This window comes from Meriones unguiculatus, chromosome 1 (genome assembly GCF_030254825.1).
Source record: "Meriones unguiculatus strain TT.TT164.6M chromosome 1, Bangor_MerUng_6.1, whole genome shotgun sequence".
NCBI lineage: Eukaryota > Metazoa > Chordata > Mammalia > Rodentia > Muridae > Meriones > Meriones unguiculatus.
This window is the reverse complement of record NC_083349.1, coordinates 84,269,850-84,295,377: the sequence shown is the minus strand read 5'-3', so window position 1 is coordinate 84,295,377 and position 25,528 is coordinate 84,269,850. Positions and strand designations below refer to the sequence as shown.

General features: G+C 39.8%; 1 protein-coding gene across 1 annotated transcript in view; it reads left to right on the top strand.

Annotated features, from left to right (window-relative positions):
* Nucleotides 1–25,166, top strand: part of Sdc2 (syndecan 2) — a 100,070-nt gene extending 74,904 nt beyond the window's left edge. Inside the window, exons 2-5 of the mRNA XM_021626304.2 lie at nt 11,443–11,554; nt 16,819–16,952; nt 21,333–21,468; nt 22,627–25,166. Of these exons, the coding sequence (XP_021481979.1) occupies nt 11,443–11,554; nt 16,819–16,952; nt 21,333–21,468; nt 22,627–22,790 (546 nt within the window). The 3' untranslated portion in view covers nt 22,791–25,166. The remainder of the gene's footprint in view (nt 1–11,442; nt 11,555–16,818; nt 16,953–21,332; nt 21,469–22,626) is intronic.
* The last annotated feature ends 362 nt before the right edge of the window (nt 25,167–25,528 follow it).

Sequence of the window (25,528 nt, the reverse complement as noted above, 5' to 3'; positions counted from 1 at the left end):
AACATTCCAGCTGGAGGATGAGAATGGAATTAGTTGAGCAAGCTGATTCTGGTTTCTCTAATGCTTTAGCTCTTTTGTACCATCACCACTTTACAATAGAAGAGATGAAGCCGGGAGATTTGTTTGCTGGGAGAAAATGTTGCTTAAAATGACTTGGTAAGGATAAAAAGATTGCCAGGACCAGTGAAGCTGTGAAATGTTCACTGTGAAACAACCCCGGGGATGCTTGGCTTGAAAACAGTCTAGTCCCTTCATCAACTTGTGTTAAGGAGTCTTACAGAACTCTCAATTTTTGCTAATTTAGTTGGGTGAATAGGCTTCCTCTAATTTGAGGGGATAGATGTGATGTTCAGCTTCTGAAGTAAAAACAGAGAAGTTTGTCCCCATTCCTTCCGTAAACTCCTGTGGCTGCTGCATGCCAGGAATGTGAGGCGTGAACGAATAGCGGACATGTGCCACAGAAATTGCAGCTAGCTCCTTGAAATTGAAATTGCTGTTATTTGGAAGCAAAGCAAACAGCGGTTAAGTTTTTCTTTTCTTTCTGCCAGCTCTTTGGATGTGGTCGGATCTAATTTTACTCCATGGCGGCCGTCACACTGTCACACTATGTTGTAGGATGTTACTCCATTTAGATCTCGATTTTATGTTCTTTTAATGTGTGGTATTTTAACAAAGTCTGTTTTTTCCTTTGAAACAAAAGTGCCAGTAGCAAACACTGTGTTAAATTGTGATTTTTTTTCCCTTGGTATCTAATCTGGAAATTGGCTGTTGACATTGATGATGGTTTTTTAGTATGATTTTAGATACAAATGCCAGATTGCTCTGTCTGTACATTAAAACTATAAATATTGGAATGCTCAAGTTTCTAGATAGAGTACAAAAAGGTGACCTTGATGGAATAATATATCTACCATAATTCCTGTGAAAAGACTTAACATTCTAGTATTTGGAAGTTCAGTCAGGGTGTGACCACTTGAAATCATAACTGTCTATAAATACAGGCCTAGGATTGATAGTTTTCTCTAAAAGTAGGCACAGAGAAAATAGTATACTATCTTGCAAATTGAAAATTTGAAATGCCAGATCTTGAATGAAGATGATTTCCCATTTAATCTTTAAGCCACTCTTGCCTGCTAAACAGCTATGATAAGAATAGCTAAATTTTAATCAGTGTTTAATAACTATGGGGCTTATTCAACTGACTTTACAAAGGAAAAAAAAAACAGTCCTCCTTGATAAAAGGCAACATATTATATGGGTGTGTCATTTGTGCTATGGTTTTTATGTAAGTCTGACTATGAATCAATATCAAGGCTTTTGGAATAGCAGCTTTTTACAGAGCCCCAACCAACTCCAGCACGATTGATTACAGCTGCTTTTGTACAGGATCTAAAAGAATAATCTGTATTAAAAACATCATTCTTTGGTCAGAGCTTGAACAGTTCTGAATGGGTTTCCATGGGGGCTGCCCTGCAATGTGACCACTGGAAGAAACTGTGGCCATTGCCAGGGACACAGGGGAATCCAGGCAGGGCAAAGGCACTTAGGTGAGGAGTGGCTGGCATGCATGCCAGACAGGTTGTCCTGGCAGCTGCACTCATTCAGCTACATTCCTCAGCTTCCAAAGCAGAAGATGCAGAGGCAAGTCACTCTTTTTTTTCCCTTTTTATTTATTTATGTTTTTGTTATAATTTATTCACTTTGTATCCTAGCTGTAGCCCCCTCATCCCCTCCCAATCCTACCCTCCCTCCCTCTTCTCATCCCATGCCCGTCCCCCAGGCCACTGATAGGAAAAGTCCGACTCCCCTTCCATCTGACCCTAGCCTATGAAGTCTCATCAGGACTGGCTACATTGTCTTCCTCTGTGGCCTGGCAAGGCTGTACCCTCCAGGGGAAGGTGATCAGAGAGCCTGTCACTGAGTTCATGCAAAGAAAGCCCCTGCTCCTCTTACTAGGGAACCCACTTGGAGACTGAGTCTATGGGCTACATCTGAGCAGGGGTTTTAGGTCCTCTCCATTCATTGTCCTTGGTTGGGGTATCATTCTCTGCAGGGCCCCCAGGGCTCAGTTTTTTTGGTTCTATTGGTTTCCTTTCAGAGCTCCTGTCCCCTCCAGGTCTTTCTATCTTCCCCTTCTTTCCATAAGATCCCTGCACTCTGCACAAAATTTGGCTAAGAGTCTCAGCATCTGCTTCAATACCCTGCTGGGTAGAGTCTTTCAGAGGCCCTCTATTTCTATACCAGTTGATTCTGTACCAATTGCATTTCCTGGGTAATTATGGTAAAATTGAGTAGGGGGCTTTTATTTTTTAAAAAAGACCATTAGATAATTACTTTTGGGTGTTGTTGTCGTATTGACAGATTTTCACTGTGTAGCCAAAGGTGGCTTTTAACTAGTGACTCTTCTGCCTCAGCTTCCCCACTTTTGGCATTGCAGATGTTGGCCACCATTTTTATACATACTTGCCAATGAACATTAAAATTTTTATTTATTATTTATTATATTTGTTTTATGTTGTATCCTGGTTGTGGCCCCCTCCCTTGTCTCCTCCCAGTCCCACCTCTTCTCAGTCTGTACCCATCCCTTAGTCCACTGATAGGTAAGTCCTCCTCCCTTTCTATCTGACCCTAACATTTTTCAACATACTCAGCCAAAAGCTGCCTTACTAAAAACATGTATAAGAATGTGGCCGTCTTTTACTTGGACACACTGAAGATTCTTTTGAGAGTGGGATATTTAGGGAGTGGCTGACTTTTGCATCATTGTGTTTAGTCAGCACTCTTGGGTACCTGATCAACACAGAAGGAAACCTTTAGTATGACTTCCTACAAAACCTGGTAGAATCAGCTGGTAACTTCCATTGGTCTTGGATTAGGTTGGAGAAAGAATTGTTTGAGTTGCTAGTATGATAACACAGATATGACTCATAAAGATTTACTCTTGTTAATATCTCATATTTTTAATAAATTAAGTCTTTTATCTGTAATGAATTGCTATTTAGGAACTAATATTCCAACCATTACTTTTAATTACCATACATCATCCTCCTTTGGTGCAAAAATAGTGAAAAATGCCCCTCTTTAAAAACAGTTTCTTTTTTAAAAAATTTTTTATTAATTACACTTTATTCACTTTGTATTCCCCCTATAGCACCTTCCCCTCCCCTCTCAATCCCTCCCTTCCTTCCCTTTCTCCACACATGCCCCTCCCAAAGTCCACTGATAGGGGAGGTCTTCTTTTCCTTCCTTCTGGTCCTAGTTTGTTAGGTCTCATCAGGAGTGGCTGCACTGTCTTCCTCTGTGGCCTTGTAAGGCTGCTCCTCCCTCAGGGGGAGGTGATCAAAGAGCAGGCCAATCAGTTCATGTCAGAAACAGTCCCTGTTCCCATTACTATGGAACCCACTTGGACACTGAACTGCCATGGGCTATATCTGTACAGGGGTTCTAGGTTATCTCCATGCATGGTACTTGGTTGGAGTATGAGTCTCAGGAAAGACCCCTGTGCTCAGATTTTTTTTGTTCTGTTGCTCTCCTTGTGGAGCTCCTCTCCTTTCTATATCTTACTATTTCCAAACTTCTTTCATAAGATTCCTGCACTCTGCCCAAAGCTTGGCCATAAGTCTCAGCATCTGCTTTGATAGTCTGCAGGGAAGAACCTTTCAGAGGCCCTCTGTGGCAGGCTCCTAACCTGTTCCCTATTAAAAATACTTTCTATAATGTGATTCTTAAATATTTTTAATAAAACTGTTAATTTTATAATTTGTGGCCTCTTTTTTACACAATTCATTCTCTTCAACCCCTTAGCATAGAGTGGAGGCAGTTCAGAAAAGTGCAGCAGACTCCCGGGAAATTACGTTTCCTTTCAGAGTTTTGCAGCCTTTGGCCAATATGCACTGCTATGAAGTGTTTGTTACTGGTAGAAAGAAAATATTACTGTCCATGATTTTATTGTTCATTTCACAAGATGTGCTCTTCAGATAAAGTAATCACAAACCACAATTTAGCACAACAGGACTGAACCCAAACTACCTCCCCTCCCTCTGTTATCTGTTTTTATTTATTTACTGGGAAGTTACTGAATAGAGTATGCTTTGATCAACTTAACTACCCACGCCCTCCCCTTCAACTTCTCTCATAATCCCTCAACACTTCTCCACTTCTTCCTCCTAACTTCCCTTGCCTTTTTTTTTTTAAAGCTCACTGAGTCTGTTTAGTGCTTCTAGTGTGTATGTGGAAAAGGTCTTTTGCTGGGATGTGGACAACTTGTTAGGGAACACATCCCTGAACAAAAGTGATTCTTCCTCCTCGGTAGCCTTTATCTGCTAATCGCTCTTCAGTTACAGGGACTCTTTGGGTCCTTTCTCCATGCAGGAGCTTTGGCTGGTTTAATCCTTTGTCTTTTGTGTGTAACCAAAGCCACTGGGAGTTCCTAGTCTAACAGCTCCACGTGGAGAACAGTTTCACAGTAGTTCTCTGCATCATGTTTCCTTAAAGTCTCCTGTCTCTTCCATGGTGATCCCCGAGTCTTAGAAAGAAGGTTATGATACAGAAATCCCATTTGAGGCTGAGCACTCTACAGGTCCTCATTCTCCATGCTCTGATTACTGAGTCTCTCTATTTTCCATCTTTTTCTCTCCTCCCCTCCTTCCTCTTTCTCCTCCCCTTCTGCATTCTTTCCTCTCTTTCTTCTTTTTCCTTCTCCCTACCCCCTTTTCTGTTGGAAATGAGGACTCACCAAGTAGTCCAAGAACCACACACCCAGCTTTGAAGTGCCTTAAAATACAAGGTTCTTTCTAAAGGGCTTGAGCCTCTGTGTTAGTTGGCATTGATTAGATGGCACAGGATTTTTTTTACAGCAGCAATGGAATGCTGTACTTGCCTTTAACACTCAGATTCACGTCTAGCTCAGTTCTCTACAATGACACTTAGTTTGCACTCATCTATCACTGCCACAGGCCCATGAGTCCTGGGTCGTTCCCCAGCATCAGCTGCAGCCAAACTCTACCAGGAAACAGCACCTCACTACTTCAATTAGAACTTATTAATACTGACCCTCTCCAACACCTGGATCTTTCAGGTTCAGCTTACAGTGTTTCTATTTTTACTGTAGTCTAAACTATGGTCATATGGAAATCAAAATATATACTGGAATATTCTAGCTTGGGAGGGAGAGAGGCAAGAATACTTTTAATAACATAGCTGCAAACATTTTTCTTCCTTATGCTATTCCAAAAAAGGAGGCAGGCATGAGGCAGAGGACATCTGCAAGTAATGGACATTTTCTTTTCATTTGTCATGCATATTCATCATAACCCACTCACCATCCCTGGTGCTGCCTTGTGCATTGCTTTGGAGATCCCTGTTTCTGTTGGCAACAAGTTTAATTCAACAGAGGGTGCTTCCCTTCTTCCCTGGCTTGGGAATCTGAAGCCATCACTGCAAACAGAAGTATGACTTGGCAGTGTGTTCTGTTCATTTGTTGTTGTTGTTTGTTTGTTTTTATCCTTTGCCACCTTTTCTGTTGTGGTTGTTACCAAGGAGGAAGACTCTTATTTTCTTTAGTAAAACCAACTGTTTTTAGGATTTGTTTGTGTGTTTGTTTGTGATTTGGGGACCTTACACATGCTTGGCATGTGGTCTACTGATGTGCTACTTCCTTACCCCAGACTGGTACTTTTTAAAAACAGACATATTAATTGAGATTCACAATACAATGGTTTTGAAATTTGGAAGTTAGAGATGGGCAACAAGTGAAAATTGTCTCCAGGTGGGATTTTTTAAAATTGGGTTTCTCATGATTATTATAAAGTAGGAGATGTGGCAAGAACTTAGGTGTAGAGGCCTAAGTGTCTGCACGGCTTACTTTCTTCAGTTAAGTGTTCTTCCTCATGAAAGGGGGCCTCTGAAAACCAAGTCATATGGTCATAATGCTTGGAGAATAAGATGCCATAGATATAGTTGCCAGCAAACGAACACACACTTAATAGTATGTATGATTAGGATTACTCATTGGCACCACATTCTAGATTAAGAAGAAATAAGAATGGAAAACAGAAACCCTGTTTTGTGTTCTAACGCATGGGAGTAGGAGAAGGAGGCTTCACTCTGTTAAATAAGCATGAAGGACCATCTGGACATACGAATCTGAGATACTATTTATCTAACAACCAACTTATTAGCTGGGCACTATTCAGTAGAATTAATAAACAACACAATAGGAAGCCAAATAGTTTTGTAGTTATGTATACATCAGCATCCAAGCAGTGAGGCACCTTTTCTGAAAGCATTAAATCATAAATTCTAGTTAGCGTTTGAGTGTTCGTGGACCACACAATGCTCTGGCAGGGCATTTTGGTTTAGGTACAGGGTGTGTTGATCATTGTGCTGAAGAAAGCACAATTTTATGTGAGAATTTTGGCTTAGGAAATCTGGCTGCTTTTGAGCAGATGAAGCTCCTTTTTCAACAGAGAGAAATGTCCACAGTTAGTACCATGCATTAACTCAGTGTGACTTTTTAAAAACCATTTCAGCCATTAACATGTTCCCTAAGTACTCTGTTGGGTCATTAGAGATAGTTAGCTTTTCTGTGGATGAGGACATTAGGACACTGTGAATACATTTTCTCAGCAAATTCATTTCTTTCCTTCCTTACCTGCTTCTTTTGTTGTAGTTTTTAAGACACTCTCACTGTATATCTCAGTATGGCTTAAACTTTCTTTGCCAACCAAACTAACCTTAAGCTCTTATTCTCCTGCCCCAGCCTCCTAAGTGCTGGGATTGCACATGGGAGCACCTTCAGTGTGAGCTCACTGGAGACATTTTAATGGGTTGGGGTTTCTCCCACAAGCATGGCCATCTGGGAACCTTCCTCACAGTGTGAGGCTAACTCAGCACACCTTTCTGTGAAGGCAAGAAAAAGCTGATATGTTTTCTCCAGATGTGGCATCAACTAGGTCATCTTTAAAAGGCCTAAAGGGTCAGCCTATCAGAAAACTTTGACTTCTCTTTTTTGTGCACTCTTCTCATGCTGCCTCCCAGAACATACTGATGGCAGGCAAGAGAAGGGATGCAGAAGACACTGAAGCAGGTTCTACCACTAAGTTACATGCTTAACTGAGCTATGTTTGTTATTTTTTAAATCAAATTTTTGTTGCAATACAAAATCAAATATTTTAAGACATTTTTATACATATATTTATAATTTGCTCAAGATCATGCTTCCACTACTTTCCCCTACACACTATTTTCTGATCACATACATGTGCCCGCACAAGTGCAACCACACACACACACACACACACACACACACACACACACACACAAGACACCACTGAGCCTACTGTGTAATAAGGACCTATACTACTTCATGTAGTTCTGAACAATGAGTTTCTCAAGACAAGGATTTAAGAATGTTTTTCCCTATGCAACTTCACCTTTTTATATGAATTGCTTACATGGAGTATATGTAGGAAAGTGGTGTAAGCCTGGGAAATTGTTAGGTAATAGACAAGTCTCTTTAAATAAACCCTTAAAATGAGTGTTTGTAAATGTCAGTGGATGTATTCCTTTGTTATATCCACCAAAGAAAGGATAAGAGTATCTTTGTACAAAACTAGGTAGAGAGTTCTTTCTTTCTGCTGCATTTTAAAGATGACATATTTCTCAAAAGTAATGTCAGGCAGCTGGAACCTGTGGCTCTAGGCAACTTCATCCTCCTTGAAGTGGACTGGATTGGTAGAATGTTAAGCAGAGAAGGAACTCGCCCAACCTGCAGCACGTTTCTTCTACATCCTACTTTCTTGCTTTCCACAACTTCCCTTCTGACCTTGGATTCACATCTTGAAACAGCCAAGAAGGGAAACTTCTAAAAGGGCAGCTGTGTTGTTCTTTGAACCCTGTTAGGCAACAGAGTCAGCTCCACCTCATAGTCATGGTGAGCCCAAATTAAACAGCCTCTCTGTGAAATTCCACAGTCTATTGTATTGTAGGCCTCTGTGTTTCCCCCCAGTGACCTTCTCCCAGTGGCTCTGTACTACTGAGCCACTGTGCATTTGCAGAGCAAATACTGTCAACTGGAGTGGATGTTAGGCTAGGTGGAAAAGTCAGTATCAGTGGGCTCCCCTTTTCATGGCCTTAGAGAGATGCACATCACTGCATCTTAAGGGAATGCTGGTGCATAATTTATTAGCCTTTTCAAGCATGGTAACAGCAAAAATCTTAGTCTTCAGAAATGGCACTTGTCTTTTGGGACAGTGTTTTGAAGGGAATGGAGGAATGGGAAATTCATGGAGCATTGTCTGCTACAGGTAAAAAAGAGCCCTGTTTGCTCTTAAAGTGGACTCTATGGAAGGATGAGGCTAATCCCCACTTTGTTGCCAGAGTTCCTGAAATCAGAACACGGGAGAATTATTTTAATTTGATGTCAAAATTAGTTGCACCCCAATGGATGGTGGAAAAACAAATAGTTTCAGCTGCCTCCAAACAGATTAGACATCTGGCAGCCTTGAAATACCCTGGGTTTCATGACTAAACTGGCTGTAAACAGACTCGCTCTCTAGGTTTCCTCTGTCTGTCTCAAGTCCTATAGTAAACCCGGCCCACAGTCACCTCTTAAGCCAGTGGCTAATAAGTTAATACTACTATAAATGTGATGTTGCTGGGATTCTCTGAAGAATCCCACCTGCCAGACATTGGGACAGAGTGCTGGTCCAGACAGCTGGGTCATCTAACAACCAGAAACTTGTTTGGGATATAAGAATTAAATATCTCAGTGTCAACACTGCCATGTCAAATTTCTATGGAAAAAGAGAAACTATTTTCTAAAATCTTCTTATAACCTTTACAACCCTGGGTCACTTTAACAGATGCAGTGCAAGGTATGGGAAGTGTGGAAATGCTGACCCCAGGCTTTTCAAGGTTTTGTTTTTTGTTTTGTTAAACTATAAGGATTCTAGAGGTCTTGGGATGCGTGTTACTGAAACCTGAGTCAGGGGTTGCTTAAGCCAATGTGATTTAGTAATCTCAGTTGACAAATATTTATTGAGTACTCATGCACTTTGAGCTGGACAAAGAACAAGGTCACACAGGTTGTTCAAGACCTGTACCGACATGTTGTTGCCATCCAGAGGCAAGGAGAATACATATGAGCAAATTAAAAACGTCAGCAAACCTCTCTCTTAACTGGCATATGTGCTGCAAAATCAAAAACAAGTTCATATCTAGGAGACATTCAAGAAAAATGACTAGAGAAGTCAGTGTGTTTTGAAAAGTAGGCCTAATTTGACATCGTTATATGGTTCCTTAGGTAAGTTAACAAGACAAGGTTTAATCCAGCTAGGACCAACAGTAGCTGAAAGTGGGAGCACAAACTAGTTCAACACAAAGAGTATTTCCTGGGTGCCTGCTAGATGCCAGGCACTGGGATTCAGTCATGTGGAGTTTGGGGATACAACAGTATCTTCTTGAATACTGAATACTGTTGAGTCCAGGATGCTCCTTGTATACCAACAAACGCTCAAGTCTTTTATATAAAAGGGTAAATTTTGCATAGAGCTATATGTATTCAGTTTTTTTCTTGTGTAATCTAGGCTACTAATAATGGCTAATACAAAGAAAATGCTATGCTAATAGCTATTTTTTATGGCAAGAAGAAAACATCTGCACATGTTCAGTACAGATTTTTTATTTACATTTACTTATTTATTCTGAGACAAGATCTTACTAGTAGCCCAGGCTGCCCTCAAACTTGTGATCCTCCTATCTCAGACTCATTAGTACCATTATATACTTTAAACACATAGGCACACATCCACACACAGAATTTTTTTTCAATCTACAGTAGATTGAATCCATGGCTGTGGATACCAGGAATGCGGAGGGCCATGTGCACAGTCTTTTCCCTCAAGAAAGTTGAGAATGTAATGGAGTCAGTTGCATAGGGTGACAGTATGTCGGAGTCTCCATTCAGTTTGCAAGCATTGAGAATTAAAGTGTGGAGTGGTCAGAGGCTTGAAAACGGCCTCAGGTTACAGAGGGAAGCTCTAACTGTGTGACAGGAAAGCTTCAGAACATTCTTGGCTGGAGTGGGAGAGGTGTTATTCATGCCTGCAAACCAGTCTGCTGGAACCCAAATCCCTAAGGGCTATGTCCTCTGGGTCTGTCAGGGTGACATCTCAGAGTGATTCCCACGTTTTTTTAGTTTTTGGCATCAAGGCCTGTGGAGAATGCGGGCTCACATGTAAAATCGGTCTGCTTCCCCAGCCGGCCCCTGAAACTTGAGAGGATAAAGTGCTGTTGTTCAGGGCCCATCCCTGCTAGTCTTCCCAAGGGGGCTCACTTGTATTGACTGCTGAAACCAAGTTTTATTTTTAGTAGAAATCTAATGGAAACCAACATAGTAAGGGAACCTTTTTTTATAATTCCAGTGAAGGACAAACATCCAATTTGACCATTAAAAATAGGATAATAATGTGTATTGCCTGCTCAAAAGCAAACACTGCTTAGAAGCTGCTAGTCTGAGATAGTGGTGGTAAATATCAATTTACTAAAACCTTTAAAACAAATCTGTCTCTGTTCTGTATGTAGTTCATGCAAGTTATTCCTTTGGCAAGATTAGAGTGAATTTTAATAGTAATCTCTTATTGAAAATGTGAGAAGCTGTGGAACTGGGATTTTGTTAACTTGAGCCCTCTCCACATTAAGCCTATGATTTGCTATCACCAAGTGCCAGTAATACAAGAAAAAGTACTTTTGTGGGTTTATCTGTATTTGTCATTAAACTTCGCTAAGCCAGGAAGCCTGAGAAGTGGGCTTGCTGTGGGCCCTTGCCATTGGCAGATGAGCCTCATTAGCCCTGCTCCACATAGGTTGAGTTGCCTGGCATCAGTGTGGGCCTCATTTGTACAGAAATCTCTGGACTTCCTCAGCAACTTGATAGCACTCATCTATAGTGAGAAAGCCAAGCAGGCAAAGCTGGTGTGCCTTGATAGGTCCCTAAAGTGATTAATTTAATTTTGTGTCATTATACCTTGTCTTATGTTTCCAAAAAAGTCTTAAATGATTTGGCTTTCTCCATCAAGGAATCTCATTTGTGACAGAAGGAATGTCTGAGAGAGTTTAATAACATGGGACAACAGATACTTAGACAAGTTTAGTGGAGTGGAATGAACTAAGTCTATTCCATAGCTTGGATATCTGTGCTATAAGATTAAGTCACATGAGCCTCCTTGGGGGCATTAGCAGGATTGTGTGGAGGAGGGAGTCAGCCTTTGTTTTATGTAAGTTGCTAGTACATCCTGGGTAAGGGGTGACTAGACTTGAGCATTCAGAGCACAGCCATGGGGACTGAGGACTTCAATGCAGCAAGTGCAAAGTTTGAATAGTAGACAAAGCAGAGCCTTTCTTAATCTGATCATTCTGAACTGCGTGGCTTTTGTTTCTCAGAGAGCAGAATTGACATCTGATAAGGACATGTACCTTGACAACAGCTCCATTGAAGATGCTTCGGGTGTATATCCTATTGATGATGATGACTATTCTTCAGCTTCTGGCTCAGGTAAGGCTGCCTGTTGGATGGCATTCTCTATACCTGGGCATGCACACATTTTCCTGTGCCTTCTTCCATGACCAGCATATCATGTGTCATAGTCATGAGCATGGAATGGGAGTACAAATTCTAGTACTTTGTAATTTAACTATAAGAACCTTTGAATTTAACTTTGCTGAGTCTCACTTTCCTCATTTAAAAAAATTGAAATAAATAACTGATTTAGTTAGGGTTCCATTGCTGTGAAGAGACAACATGACCATAACAACTCATATAAAGGCAGACATTTAATTGGGGCTGGCTTGTAGTTTCAGTTTAGTCTATTATCATCATGGCGAGCACCATGGCAGAATACAGGCAGGCATGGTAAGGGAGAGGGAGCTGAAACCTCTACATCTTGATCCACAGGCAACAGAAGGAGACTGTGTACCACACTGGGCATAGCTTGAGAATAGGAGAATTCCCAGACTCACCTTCACAGGACAAACATCCTTCAACAAAGCCACAGCTCCTAATAGTACCACTTCCTATGGCCAGGCCTTCAAAAACACATGAGTCTATGGGGGCCATTCCTATGTTCATACCACCACAACCACATAAAGCTTTTTTAGGAATAAAGGGAGTTGAGGTGTTAGTCTTTAATTTTATTGTTAAAGTTTTCAGAGTATGGCCATAGAAACCACACTTCAAGAAATCCTTCAGATAATCAGTTTCATAAAACTCCTGCTTATGTTAAAATTATACACAAGTATCAAAACTTACAGGCTTTTAGAATATGTTGCTCTTAAGAAGGAGGAACAATGTTGCAGCCATGTATTATAAAGGTAGATTTGTATCTTTGACTTCTTTGGTGTATTAGTTACCTGCAATGCTGCCTAACAAACCATCCCAACACTCAGTAGCTTGCAGCAACAGGCATTTGTTTAATTCTTCAGGTTTGCCATTTAGGGGCTGGATCCCCATGTGCTTGCATCTGATACTTGGCTGACTTTGGCTTAGTTCTGTCATGTGTCTGGGAAAGCTGAGCAGACTTGGCTGTAGTCCACATGGCCCTTCATTCTCCAAGTGGCCAGCCATTTTTTTCTTGGAGTGAAACAGAAATCTAATCCTAGACTTAACAGCTTGGCATAGCGTCACTTCCATATGTGTGTGTGTGTATGTGTATGTGCTTTGATAGTACAGTGATTAATGTCAGTATTTAGCTTTATTATTTCTGTGACCAAGTTCCTAACAGAAATGTCATAAGAGAGGAAGGATCTATTGTGATTCATGCTTTCAGATAGTTTGCTTGGTCCTCTGTGCTTATGTGGAACATAGCAATTGGGCTACATAATGGAGGAGGCCCTTCACCTCATAGTTGACAGGAAGCAGATATATGAATGGCAGTGATGACTAGGTACAACTTCTCAAGATATGCCCTATTACCAACATCCCCTGCCATTTAAAGTCTCTAATACCTTGCAAAATAACACCACTAAGTGGCAGGACCAAGGGCTGAATACATGTGTCTATGGGGGGCACATTTTATATTCAAGCCATAATAACCAGGGCCCCACTCATGCATACCTCTGAGCAATGCTTTGAGCCCCAAGTTGCACCTCTTAATGAGAAAACTATTATCACATTGCAGAGGATGTACATACAAAGATGAGTAAATGAGCCTGAACACTTTTCTCAATATATCTTATCTGGAAGTGTTTCATCTGTGTCAGGAATGGCTCCCAAGAAGCAGAGAAAAAGGAAGAGCTGAATATGTAGTCAGTGGACAAACTAGAAATATCTGGCCAGTAGCTTAGAAGAAAAGTCTTAACAAGACCTTTTTTTCTTAGAGTGTCTATTACAGATTAGATTTAACTATGGTAGCTGTTATGCTGAATATAAATATGTGACAAGAAAATTGGCCTAGGTTTCAGAATGCTGTAGAACAAATGAAAGTCGATTGTTCCTGGTGAGTATCTAGATTCAGAAGAGTGTTTGAGTTTGAAAATGGTCAATCTGAGAAGATAAGACACAGTAGCTGACCTAGTAACAATGAGTTTCCTCCCTATCCTGCTGTAAAAATAGTCTGAGTTATTCACAGGCGCATGATACATCTCACACATGCACAACGGGTGTGAAAGAGTTGCTCTCTGTAGCCCACAATACTATTAATATCTTTCACTCATAGCACCTGCTTTGTTTAGCATCTCAAAAGTGCCTTGTAACTGTCATTTCAAAGAGTCCTGGAAAATAATAAATACAGGTCTTTGTGGACCCCCATTTCTTTACTGATCTCATTCTTCTTGAGTTGTTGGAGATCTGCAGAGGTTGCCTAGCTCATTTTGCTGACTTCTCCCAAGACTGTGTTTACATTTAGTAAACTGTAAACAGGGCTACATGTCTCCCTGCCTTACCCAGTTAATTGGAGTGTCACATTTGAAGCCTTGAACCCATTCATCAAATAAGAGATAAGGAGATAAGGCTTAAATGTGGGCAAATTTCTTAGGTAAAAATCTAGCTAGAGGCATTTTTTTTTTTTTTCTGTATAAAACAGGAAAGGAATTATTCCTTACTTTAAAAACTACATTGAGCTGTGCTGTGGACTTTTTTTTTTTTTCAACTTAGTGTGTGTAACTAATATTTGTGAAGAACTTTGTACTGGGAAATGCCATATCCTTATAACAACTCTGTTATAAAGATATCCCTGATTCTGTTATATTCCCACTTTCACATGGAAAAATCCAAGGTGCAGAGAGATTAAAGAGCTTGCTCACATCTCACTCTGTAATGCTGTCAGAAAGTAATGGACCGGGAAGTGGGGCTTGGGAGAAGGGCTTGTCCTTCAGTTCCTTGCTGTTTTACCTCTCGTGTTGTAAAACCCCATTCTATCATTAAGAAGCCTTGCCTCACAGATGCCCAGTCCCAGCTGGGAACACTGAAATCCTTCAGTGTGTTGTTCAGTGTACCATATGGCCTAGTTCCTCTCATGCTATCCAATAGAAAAGAAAATGGCCTAGAACAAAATGTCTAAAGGTCCGGAGAGAGAAGGGATTTCAACCAAGAGAAGGGATCCATATTATATACATACGGATTCTGAGTAGGACCCAACAAACTTAAGAGTCTTCACAAGAATTTGTGAAGTCCTCCACACCAGTGCTAAACTCTTGAAACACACACAGAGAAAGATGTTTTCTACCCAAAAGAACAAGAGTCCATTCAGCAAAATCTAGAAATATAAAAATAATAATCATTATAATGCCACATGATTGGTGACAACAGAAGGTACTGTCCAACAGAAATAAATAATAGAATTCTGGTTAAAGATGACAGATTGAACAGAAAAAATTGCTATATTCAAGATAAAGTGATATTAAAAGAATTGAACATAAACTCACCAGAAAACTGGGAGAGTAACTTCAACAAAAGCCACAAAGTTGAAAAGCAAAGTTGAAAAACAGTACCAGTCCTGACCGACTTGAAAATAATGCACTGGCCAGCATGGGAAAGCCTGGGAACAGAAACCACATCACTGCAGAAGGCCACACATGCCCAGAAATGATGGCGTAAATTGAGGGTGAAAGTGATGCCAGCCTCAGGGTGAATAGTTGAAAAGTGCCCTTAAGAAATGAATAGACCTTACCTCCATCATAGGTTAACCCTCCATAGTTAATTATTGAATATAGCAATAATTGAATATAATATTCCTTCTTGCTGCATTTTTATTTGACGGAATAGGCAAACAAGCTCACACTGGCCTCTTTTATAAGGTGCTAATTCATTCACCAGGGCAGACAGAACCCTCATTACCTAATTACCTTCTTAATGTCTTTTCTTAATATTGTGTTGGAGACAGCATTTCTACCTCTGACCTTGGGATGTGGCGAAGTGTAAGTAGAAAGCATTGTTACTAAACACACACACACACAAATAAAAAACATTTTATAAGGGAAGGGATAAAGCCAAACCATAAAGAACACTTGTTATCTGCCATTTTGGTGAAGGAAGCGAAATAAGTCTGTGTACAATAGGCTGAAATGTAGGAGAGAATTAGGAAGCTGTAAACTTGCAGAGAAATAGGATGTATCAAGGAGATGGCCATCCCCACTGTCCAATTGTGCTAGGAATGTTTTAGTCAGATTTCTATTACCATAACAAAATATCTGAAATTAGCAGTTTGAAGAAGAGAAAATGTTAGTTGGACTCTCAGTTTTGAAAGTATAGTTCATGGCTGATTGCCCAGTTGCTTTTGAGCCTATAACCAGGCAAAGCATCATGCTCGAGTGTCTCATGGTGGACAGTTAATAAAAGAAACACTGAAGGGGTCATGGTCACAGTATCCTGTTCAGGGGACTGATCCCCAATGACTGCTCTTCCTGGAGGCCTCAACTTTTAAAGCAGTGGTTCTCAACCTATGCGTTGCAAACCCCTCTGAGGTTGCATATCAGATATTCTATGTATTAGATATTTACACTACAATTCATAACAGTAGCAAAATTATAGTTATAAAGTAGCAATGAAATAATTTTATGGTTGGGGTCACTAGAATATGAGAAACTCTATTCAAGGGTCACTGCATTAGGAAAGAACCATTGCTTTAAAGGTTTCACTATCTTCCAATAGCACTGTAAGTTGATAGTTAGACCAGCACATGGGCTTTGGGGGACATTTATTCAACCAGTTGGATTATGTGAGTTCCACTTAAAATAAAGCCATTCAGTATGCCAAAATGGAAGACATTGATGACCTTACAAAAACTATGTATAGTGAATGGCAGGGCCAATCCAAGCTGGAGGAGCAGGCACAGCAGAGGACATAGGAAGACAGGAGCAAATAGAGGACCATACCATCTTTGGGAAGGTTTGCTCTAAAATGTTAGAGAAGGCAGAGGCTTACCATGAGACAGGCAGTCAGCTGAAGGAGAGTTTACACTTTTCATGCTTAGATTGGTTCTGGGTTTTGAGATGGCATGTTTCAGCAGAGACAAAATATCATATAGCAGAAGAGATTGAATGGGCAGATGAAACTGGACTGTAGGAGGGTTCAAGGGTGGCATTCTGCAAGCACATAGTAGGTAAGAGCTCAGCTTGGTTGGGTTAGGACTTTCTCTTTCTCATGAAAAAACAATTGTCATGCTACCCAGAGCTCCTGCAAACTCACTGAGACCACAGGACTGTATGTGCTAGAAACTTAAAGCCTGGCATCTTGAGAGCATGATTCTAAATCAACGTTCAGTGATATTGTTAAAATCTGTGTCATTAAGTCACGTGCTCAGCTAATCTTCACTTTTTTCGTAGGAGCTGATGAAGACATAGAGAGTCCAGATCTGACTACATCTCGACTGATTCCAAAGATCTCATTCACTAGTGCTGCTCCCAAAGTGGAAACCATGACACTGAAGACACAGAGCATTACGCCTGCTCAGACCAAGGTGCACTTGTGTGGCATTGCATTAACATGTACTTGTGAATAATGCTGCCTGTTGACTGCACAGAACAGTTCTCATGAGAATCACCACTTGAAATTATATTGGGACAAATAGTCCTTCAATTCTACTGCTACAATTGGACCTTCACTCTTTAGCAACTTTTTACAGTTGACCTGCTTAGTGTTCATATCTCTTAGGCCTGTCTTCCTTAGGAATATAACTTTTTAACATGGTACTTTCCCTTGTGGAGCTTCTTTAGCTCAGTTACAAAGCAAACTCTTAGCCTATTTAGCTTAAGTCAGATTTTTTTTTTTCTCCTTGTGTCAAAAAGCATTTGAAACTTTAGATCTCCTGGCGCAGGTTAAGGAGTAAGTCTTCCAGTCCTGTCCTAAGGTCTCAGTGAATGTCAAGGCCGCTGTTGGTGCTGCACACATTTGCTCCACTCTCAGATACATGTGTACCTGGTACACCTGTAGTTATTTCTTGTGAGAGCTTACTTAATCAGAATGAGATGGTTGGACTTAGAACAGGGAAAACAACTAGCTAAAGAAAACACTGAGTTCATGCATTTGACCTTGTTAGCATTATACTGCAATTAGCTAGTCATACACTAATAGATAAGCTATTTAATATGAAAACTGTTTATTAGACTCTAGTGAAGGACTAAGCTTTGAATCCTGGATCTAGTCCTTTTTCTTGGATGATTAGAAAGATTAGATGTGACTATTATGTAGCAAGCACACGAGGCCTGGTTTCACTGGGCAAATGTTCATTGAATTTTGTGGAGCAGAAGAAATCAAGACAGTTCACCAAGTGAGTAGTAATTTAGTGGTAGACTTTACATACTTTAGGCATGGCATTCTGCTTATGAAAGCTTAGCAACACAAGCATCCTGTTTTTTAGTTCACCTTTATGTTGGTTTAGAAACAAGATGCTACCAACCTCTTTCAGGATGCAGGTTTTGTGGCAGGCATTGTGGAGTAAGAAGCACCCCTCTCCTGGCAGGAACACAGGCAGGCATTGCTTCCTCTTTAGAGTACCATGTTCTTCCTCTTCTTTGGTTCTTCTCACTCATGGGACCATGAAGTCATGGCATAAACAAGTGGCTCCCTGCAGAAATGCAGTAGCCAAGAGCTCAGCTCTGTGTGGATTAACACACTCTCTCTAGGATTATGAGGCATTGGTACTATTGCCAGCAGAGTGATTCTACAGCCAGGAAACAGGAAGGCAACGGGATATTCTGTGAGGACTGGGGCAGACATACCTACCATTTTCTGGGATCTGTTCCATTGCTATCTAAGTTGAAGAATAAAAGAAATGAGGAGGCGCAGTTGGTGGTAGGATTGCCAAGTATGTCAGAGCATGTGTGACAGTTAGCTTGTGTTTCTGTGGAAAGATGATTCTGGTCTCTCCCTATTTTATTTGATCTCTTCTAGCAATGTTTTCAGCTCAGTGACCATTAAGCTCAGTATCTTGGAGTCAGGCTCTTCTGAGGAGTTTTGGCTTTCAATCCTCACAGTTTTAGCCTAAAAACAAACAAACAGAAAAACCCCAACTCTAGTTTGATGCAGATTTCTAGACTACTGACAAGTATGGATTTATACTTGATTTAAGTTTGTAAAAACTGGCCCTAAAACATAGCTTTAGTTTATAGACAGACATTTTTGTGGATAATTTAGAAATTAGAGAGTCCTAAACATGTTAATGCAAATATTTCTATTTTTACTTGTATTTAATGTAATGAAAAGAATTCATTCATTTGTGAGAGTTTTATTCAGTATGTTTCACACACACTGTTCTAGGTGCCGATATTGATGATGAATAACAACAATAGTCATTTTTTGTTTCATGGTTATTTGGTACAGCTATGTTAAGCCTTGCGTCTAAGTTGCCATTACTGAAGATTATGCTTTTGACTAAGTCTCACAGCAACATTGCTGTCATGGATATAAATATTTTGTGTAATTTGTTGTTCAGATATGTGACTGAAGAGTGAAAAGAGTCTTTCCTTATTTTTGTGGAGCCAAGTCTTTTCCCATTGCATTTTCACAGCCCCTAGACATCCAGATACAGATTCAGTAAATTTTCAGTTAGCTTCATTTAATTATCTGTGCTCCCTTTTCATAATTACATAGACATACATGTGAGAGGCATTTCATATTGGCTGTGTACTAGGTAGTGATCTCCTTATCGTAGAACCTGTGCTTCTTCTGTTCAATTGAGTATTTCACCTTAAAAATGATTGCTCTGCCTAGAGTACCTTGAGGATTATATACCAACTGACCACTCTAAGTGCCATTTCTGTGGAGAGCTTTCTAGGTCATCCCTTGAACTAATTTTTTGTCCCCTTATTCAGAAGTTTTGTCAAAGGGAACTGAGCAAGTCAACTCTTAAATAACTTTAGGGACTTAAAGTATCAACAGGTGAAACTATGTGGCTTGTCTTAATAATGGAGTAAAGATGAGAAGGATTACACATACTTGGGGTCAACACTTCAGTGTCTTTCTCATTTCCTACAGTGCTCCTCACATCTTTCCCTGGACACACATGAGTACCACCTGCTTGATTTTCCTCTCCCCTTTCCTAACTTCTAACAGCATGGCAACCAAAGCAATGCTGATGAGCAGTGAAGCTTCCTCTTTGATGAGGACGTAGATAAGCCATTCTCTGATCTGCTGCCCACTCCACCAGGGAGCCAGTTAGCGATGGGAATTCTACAAGAAGAAAATGGAGAGAACCTGCAAAATACTGTCAACAAGCATCTCTCATCTGCTTTTTTGGACACAGCAGGACTTAGGAGGGCTGTCCATATTTTCTTCTCTACTCAGATAGAAAACAGTGAAACTTGGCTGTGAATTTATGCAGCAATAAAAATGATAATTTATGGAAATCATGGCAGCTCAAGATTTTTGAAGTACAGGGGTTCTTGCAGCTTTGAAAAGAAAATGCCTCTGTCACATGTCATGACTTACTGTGCTTGGTGGAAGCCTTGTGTGTTCTGATCACTGAGATGGGGACCTATTGATTCCCACTGATCATTGGAGTTCAAGTAAATCCACCTTGTCTAGCTTGTGGTCTTTCCCAGACATAAAGATGATTTTGACGCAGTCCAAGAAAATGGCTTTTTTTTTTTTTTTTTGTTCTTTTGCCTTCTTGACTAGGAAGAACACTAACCTTCACAAAGCAACTGAACAACACATGGCACATTACTGTGTTTACAATGTCTGGGCATTCTTAGAAGGAATCAGATAGGTTTGGAGGGGTAGGAGGCTCACTGTCTACCAGCTTTAAAGCTTGTTCTGGCTGGTTTTATGCCAACTTGACACAGACAAGAGAGGAAGGAGCCTCCGTTGAGGAAATGCCTCCATGAGACCCCAGCTGTATGACATTGCCTCAATTAGTGATCAATGGGGAAAGACCTAGCCTATTGAGGGCAGTGCCATCACTGTGCTGGTGGTCCTGGGTTATATAAGGAAGCAAACTGAGCAAGACAGGGGAAGCCAGCCAGTAAGCGCTACTCCTCCATGGTGTCTGTATCAGCTCCTGCTTTTAGGACCCTGCCGTGTTTGAGTTTCTGTCCTAACTTCCTTCAGTAATGCACAGCATGAACCTGTAAGCCAAATAAACCCTTTTCTTCCAAACTTGCTTTCTGGTCATGGTATTTGGTCACAGCAATAGAAACCCTAAAAAGGTTGACAATGTTTTCCTATCGATAGTATTAGCAAATGAGAAAGAACTTCACCTGATAGAGAATAGCAGCTAATTAGAACCTAACCTCTCTAGATCAGGGGTTCTCAGACCACACCTTAATCTGAGAAATTTTAAATAACCATAAAAATCAGCAAGCCAAGTGAACAGAATACTCAAAGGGGAAGAGAGAGAGAGAGGGGGGGGGAGAGGGGGAAGATGATTGAGAGAGAGATTGGAGAGAGAGAGAAAGCCTGCCTCATTGACTTGGAAGTTGGTTAGCAAGCTGGCCAGAGCCTTAGGATTCCACAATGCCCCATATATAATATTTTCATGGGACTTCAAGGTTTCAAACTCAGGTTTTCATGCTGGCATAACAAACAAGCACTTTATGAACAGGGATATATTCCCAGCCCAGAAAGTGAAGATCCTGAAAATTGTCAGCTAAAAGAATTATGCGTATTATTCTTATATTATGTACTCATTAACTACCCGTCTTGGCTTCTGTGATAACAGAACCACAAGCTACATGGGTCCAAACTGGGGCCTTAACCATTGACATATAAATTATGATTACTAGTATTTACTAAGCATGTTTTTAAAAGAACGGAAATTAGGGATATCTTTAATATTATTTCTTCTTACTAGAAAATTTTTAAAGAGGAATATTTATGTTTTCTTTCTTCCCCACACCAGTCACCTGAAGAAATTGACAAGGAGAAAGTTGACATCTCTGAGGTAGAAGAGAAGCTAGGACCTGCTGTGAAGAGTACAGATGTGTACACGGAGAAACATTCAGACAATCTGTTTAAACGGACAGAAGTCCTCGCAGGTGAGTCGCCAGCTTTGTCAAGTGGGAAGGAACTTGGAGCTTCATTTGGATAAGTGGCCTTCAGTGGCCAACGAAAAGCACGATGCACCTTGCTGGCCTCCCAGAAGCAATCTTCAGGCTTTTTATTTCAGAATGACAAGTGAGAGGTTGGAACTACTTCAATTTTTTCTGTTAGCTTCTCTGCACTATCCTTCAGCCAGCTAAAGGCTGAAGTAGGAGACAATTTTAGGTTATAGTCCATTATGTCAAGGACATCAAAGAAGCAGAAAATTGAAGTAGTAAGATTGAATAAGTCCAGAACTGTTGGATGTGGGGACAGGGCAGGAGATGCCAGTCAGAAGCCAGTACTCCAGGTCACCCTCCCAGTCACCAACTTCAGAAAAGGAGCGTGGACAATTCTGCGACATGACAAGAATTTTAACTCTAGTTGAAATTCACGGATGAAAGTGCAGGCTGAGCATCACTAATCGTACATGATGCCACAAGTGGGAAGCTCCGCTTCTGGAACTCAAGATGCATTGCACCCAAAACACAGACTCTCTCCACAAACCTTGTTTCATGAATAGAATTATTTGTTAATGTGTGTAAGTTTTTCTTTGAGCTATGTGTATAAAATATCTATGAAAATATGAATGTATTTCATGTTTAGACTTGACCTGATTCCTCATTTCTCATTCCATGTACGTAGATACTTCTTTTAAAAAAGTCCATATATCAAAACACTCACTGGTACTTATTTTAAAGAAGAAGATTTGCAAGATTTAAAAACACCTATAAGGGTCTCCTAAAATTCAAGAATAGGTAGACATTTGCATCCTTTTTTGTATGTACTCTTCATTTTTAAATACTGTTAGATCATGTTTTGTACTTTCACTGTGCTTAGAAAATTACACTGTAAAGTGCAAGCACTAAACACAAGTATTTGAACTTGTGTAAACTTAGTCGAAGTTACAGCTGGATTTTTCTTATGGAAGGCTTTGGGTTGATATTACATACCTTCCTGAGAAATGACACTATTGAATACAGATTATTCTTTTTAAAACTTGAGTTCTCAAATTAAATTTTTTATTAAAATGTAAATAGATTGAAATTGACCAAACTAATTCCTGCAAACCTTGAACCTCATGAAAAGGACCTCTTTCTTTTTGTTTGTTTCAGCTGTCATCGCTGGTGGCGTGATCGGTTTTCTCTTTGCCATTTTCCTCATTCTGCTGTTGGTGTACCGTATGAGGAAGAAAGATGAAGGAAGTTATGACCTTGGGGAACGCAAACCATCCAGCGCAGCTTACCAGAAGGCGCCTACTAAGGAGTTTTATGCATAAAGTTCCCACTTAGTGTCTCCATTTGGGAGATCACTGAACTTTACAAAATAAAGCTTTGGCATAGAATAATGAAGATCTTTGTTATTTGTTTTGTTCATTACAGAGCCATACTGGCCCTTTAATGATAAAAATCCCATTGTATTTAAAACTTCACGTGTTTCTTTAGAATGACATAAAAGTAAAAATTTAACATCTTCAGTGTTGTGTGAATAGCAGTGGCAAAATATTATGTTATGAAAACCCTTGACATCCATGGAATTGATTTGAACATCTATGTGCAAATATAAAATGATTGTGTTTGTCCTCCGGTTCAAAGATGATGGCTGTTCCCCTCGTCAGCATGTCTCCAGTTGACCTTACCAAATTAGTCTTTGTTAATTTATCTCTTATCCCTCTCCTCTACCCTCCCTTCTTGTCCTCTTCCTTAAAAACAAAACCTTATGCCTTTTATAGCTGTAATGGTGCAATTTGTCTTCGAATGATTACAATAATGGTAATTTAGTGTATATGTGATTTTTTTTCAAATATGAAAACCTTAACTTCTACTTAATGTAATTTTTTTTAAATGTCAGACTATCCATTTTACACTTGCTTTATTTTTCGTTACCTGTAGCTTCAGGCAGATTTGCAACAGCAAATTAATGTGTAAAATTGGATTATTACTACGAAGCTGTTTAGTCCTAGCTATCTAATCAGATCTTCTTTTGTGAGGATTTGACATTACCGACAAGCCTCAGCAAACCCAAAGATGCTAACAGTATTTTGAGAAGTTGCTGCAGATTCCTTTGGCCACTGTACTTGTTAATTTCTTGCAATTTAAAGGTACGAGAAAGAGTTTAAAGAAAAAAAGATCAGTTTTTGTTCTTAAAAATGCATTTAAGTTGTAAACATCTTTTTAAGCCTTTGAAGTGCCTATGATTCTATGTAATTTGTTGCAGACTGGTGTTAATGAGTATATATATAACAGTTTAAAAAAAAGTTGGTATTTTATAAGCACAGACAATTCTAATGGTAACTTTTGTAGTCATATGAATAGACGTAAATTGTAATTTGGGAACAAACAAACTACTGAATAAATCATGTGGCCTAATATTGAGAATGTCACTGTTATAAATTTTGTACATTTCTTATCTAATGTACATCTCCCCTTTGCTATGACTGGCCGTCTGCTCTCAGTGATAATGTGGGTTTAACTTCTGAGTATTCCACTGTGTCCATAAGTCAAGACCAAAGAGCCCTCAGTGAGGCTGTTTATTACCAGATCCACCTCTGAACTGGCCAGAGGAAGTGTATGTATCATTCCGCATGTGTCTGGGTTCAGGGATAGGAAGCCTGCCAGGGGATTTCAAGGTTTGCAACCTTTATAGAATAGCTACTGGCAATATTGAGACAGATGCCTTCTTTTGCAATTTACTCTTAGAAGTATAAATTCCAAAGAAGTGAAGGGACCTTTCTCGAAGTAGGTATCTGGGGATCAGTCCTATGGAATCATTTCCCTGTCAAAGCTCCCCCAAAGATTGGCAGAAAAAAAATTGAGGAACACCACAGCCACTCTATGGGGCAGGAGAGAGGGCAGGGGAGGCTCTGGATGTTAAATGACAGCTTTGCTACTTAGGATGGATGTTTCTAGAAAAAAGTACTACCAGAGGAGGAGATGGGGGTATCCTGATTGGATACTCACTGTACAGAGCATTTCCTTTTGCTACTCTATTTTCTATTTTACCATTAATTTTATTTTTAAACCGTGAGCCGTGGACATAGAAAGAAGACAGCAAGAACCGCAACTTTTCCAGCATAAAATTTACTTTTAACAAAGTTTGACTGTCATTTGAGAACTTTCCCTGGACTTGTCATAGAACTCATTCAAACAAAATTAAAGCAACACTTAGAACAGTGTTTTATCTGAATCCTTAATGGCCTTAATTCCCAAATTGCTGTCAAATTACAGATGTAATTCACTTTGTTTAGGATGATTAAAAGGAAATGACGGCCCTTCCAAAGCTGCACAATGCCCCTCAATTACAGAGGCTGAGAATGTAGTGGGTATACCTCTAACTGTGCAAAACAGTGAAATCCTATTTGTAGAACAACTTGCTTGGGATATCTGTGCCAGGAAAAAATATTCTGGCAAATATTTTGTCACTGCTGTAAAGCAAATTTGTTAAAGTGCCAAAATAAAGTCTGTCATGCTGAAAGTAAATCATTGTATAGACTCACATCCAGTTTTCTGTACGCTTTTTGCTCAGTTTTTTTTTTCTTAACTTTTAAGATACAGTAAATAATAGCATAAAACTGTTAGTAATCATAACTGAATTCAGGAAAATTTTGGTAAAATACAAATATTAAAGCCAGTGTGGTATTTCTTGCTTTTTAAAACCATATGTGAATGAGTTTCCTTGTGTGAGTATTGCTTTTGCTTTGAGAGACTTACGGTATTCACATTGGCCTGTTTTCAGCACGTGGTGGGAGAATGGGAAGAGTGAGTTAATAAATAAATAACGTATCTAGTTGCAGGTAAAAACAAAACCAAACAAACAAACAAAAAACATACCTGAAACTAAAGGTTAGTACCTGGTTAATAAAATTGAATTTATCTGGACAAGACAGAAGCTGCCCTCAATTTAATGTTAATAGTTGATAATTTCTTGTCACTTGTCCAGTGGATTTATATCTAAGAAGCTGTTTACTTTACCACTTCAATCCAGTTCCCTTACTGTGGATAGACTGCAGTCAGAGCA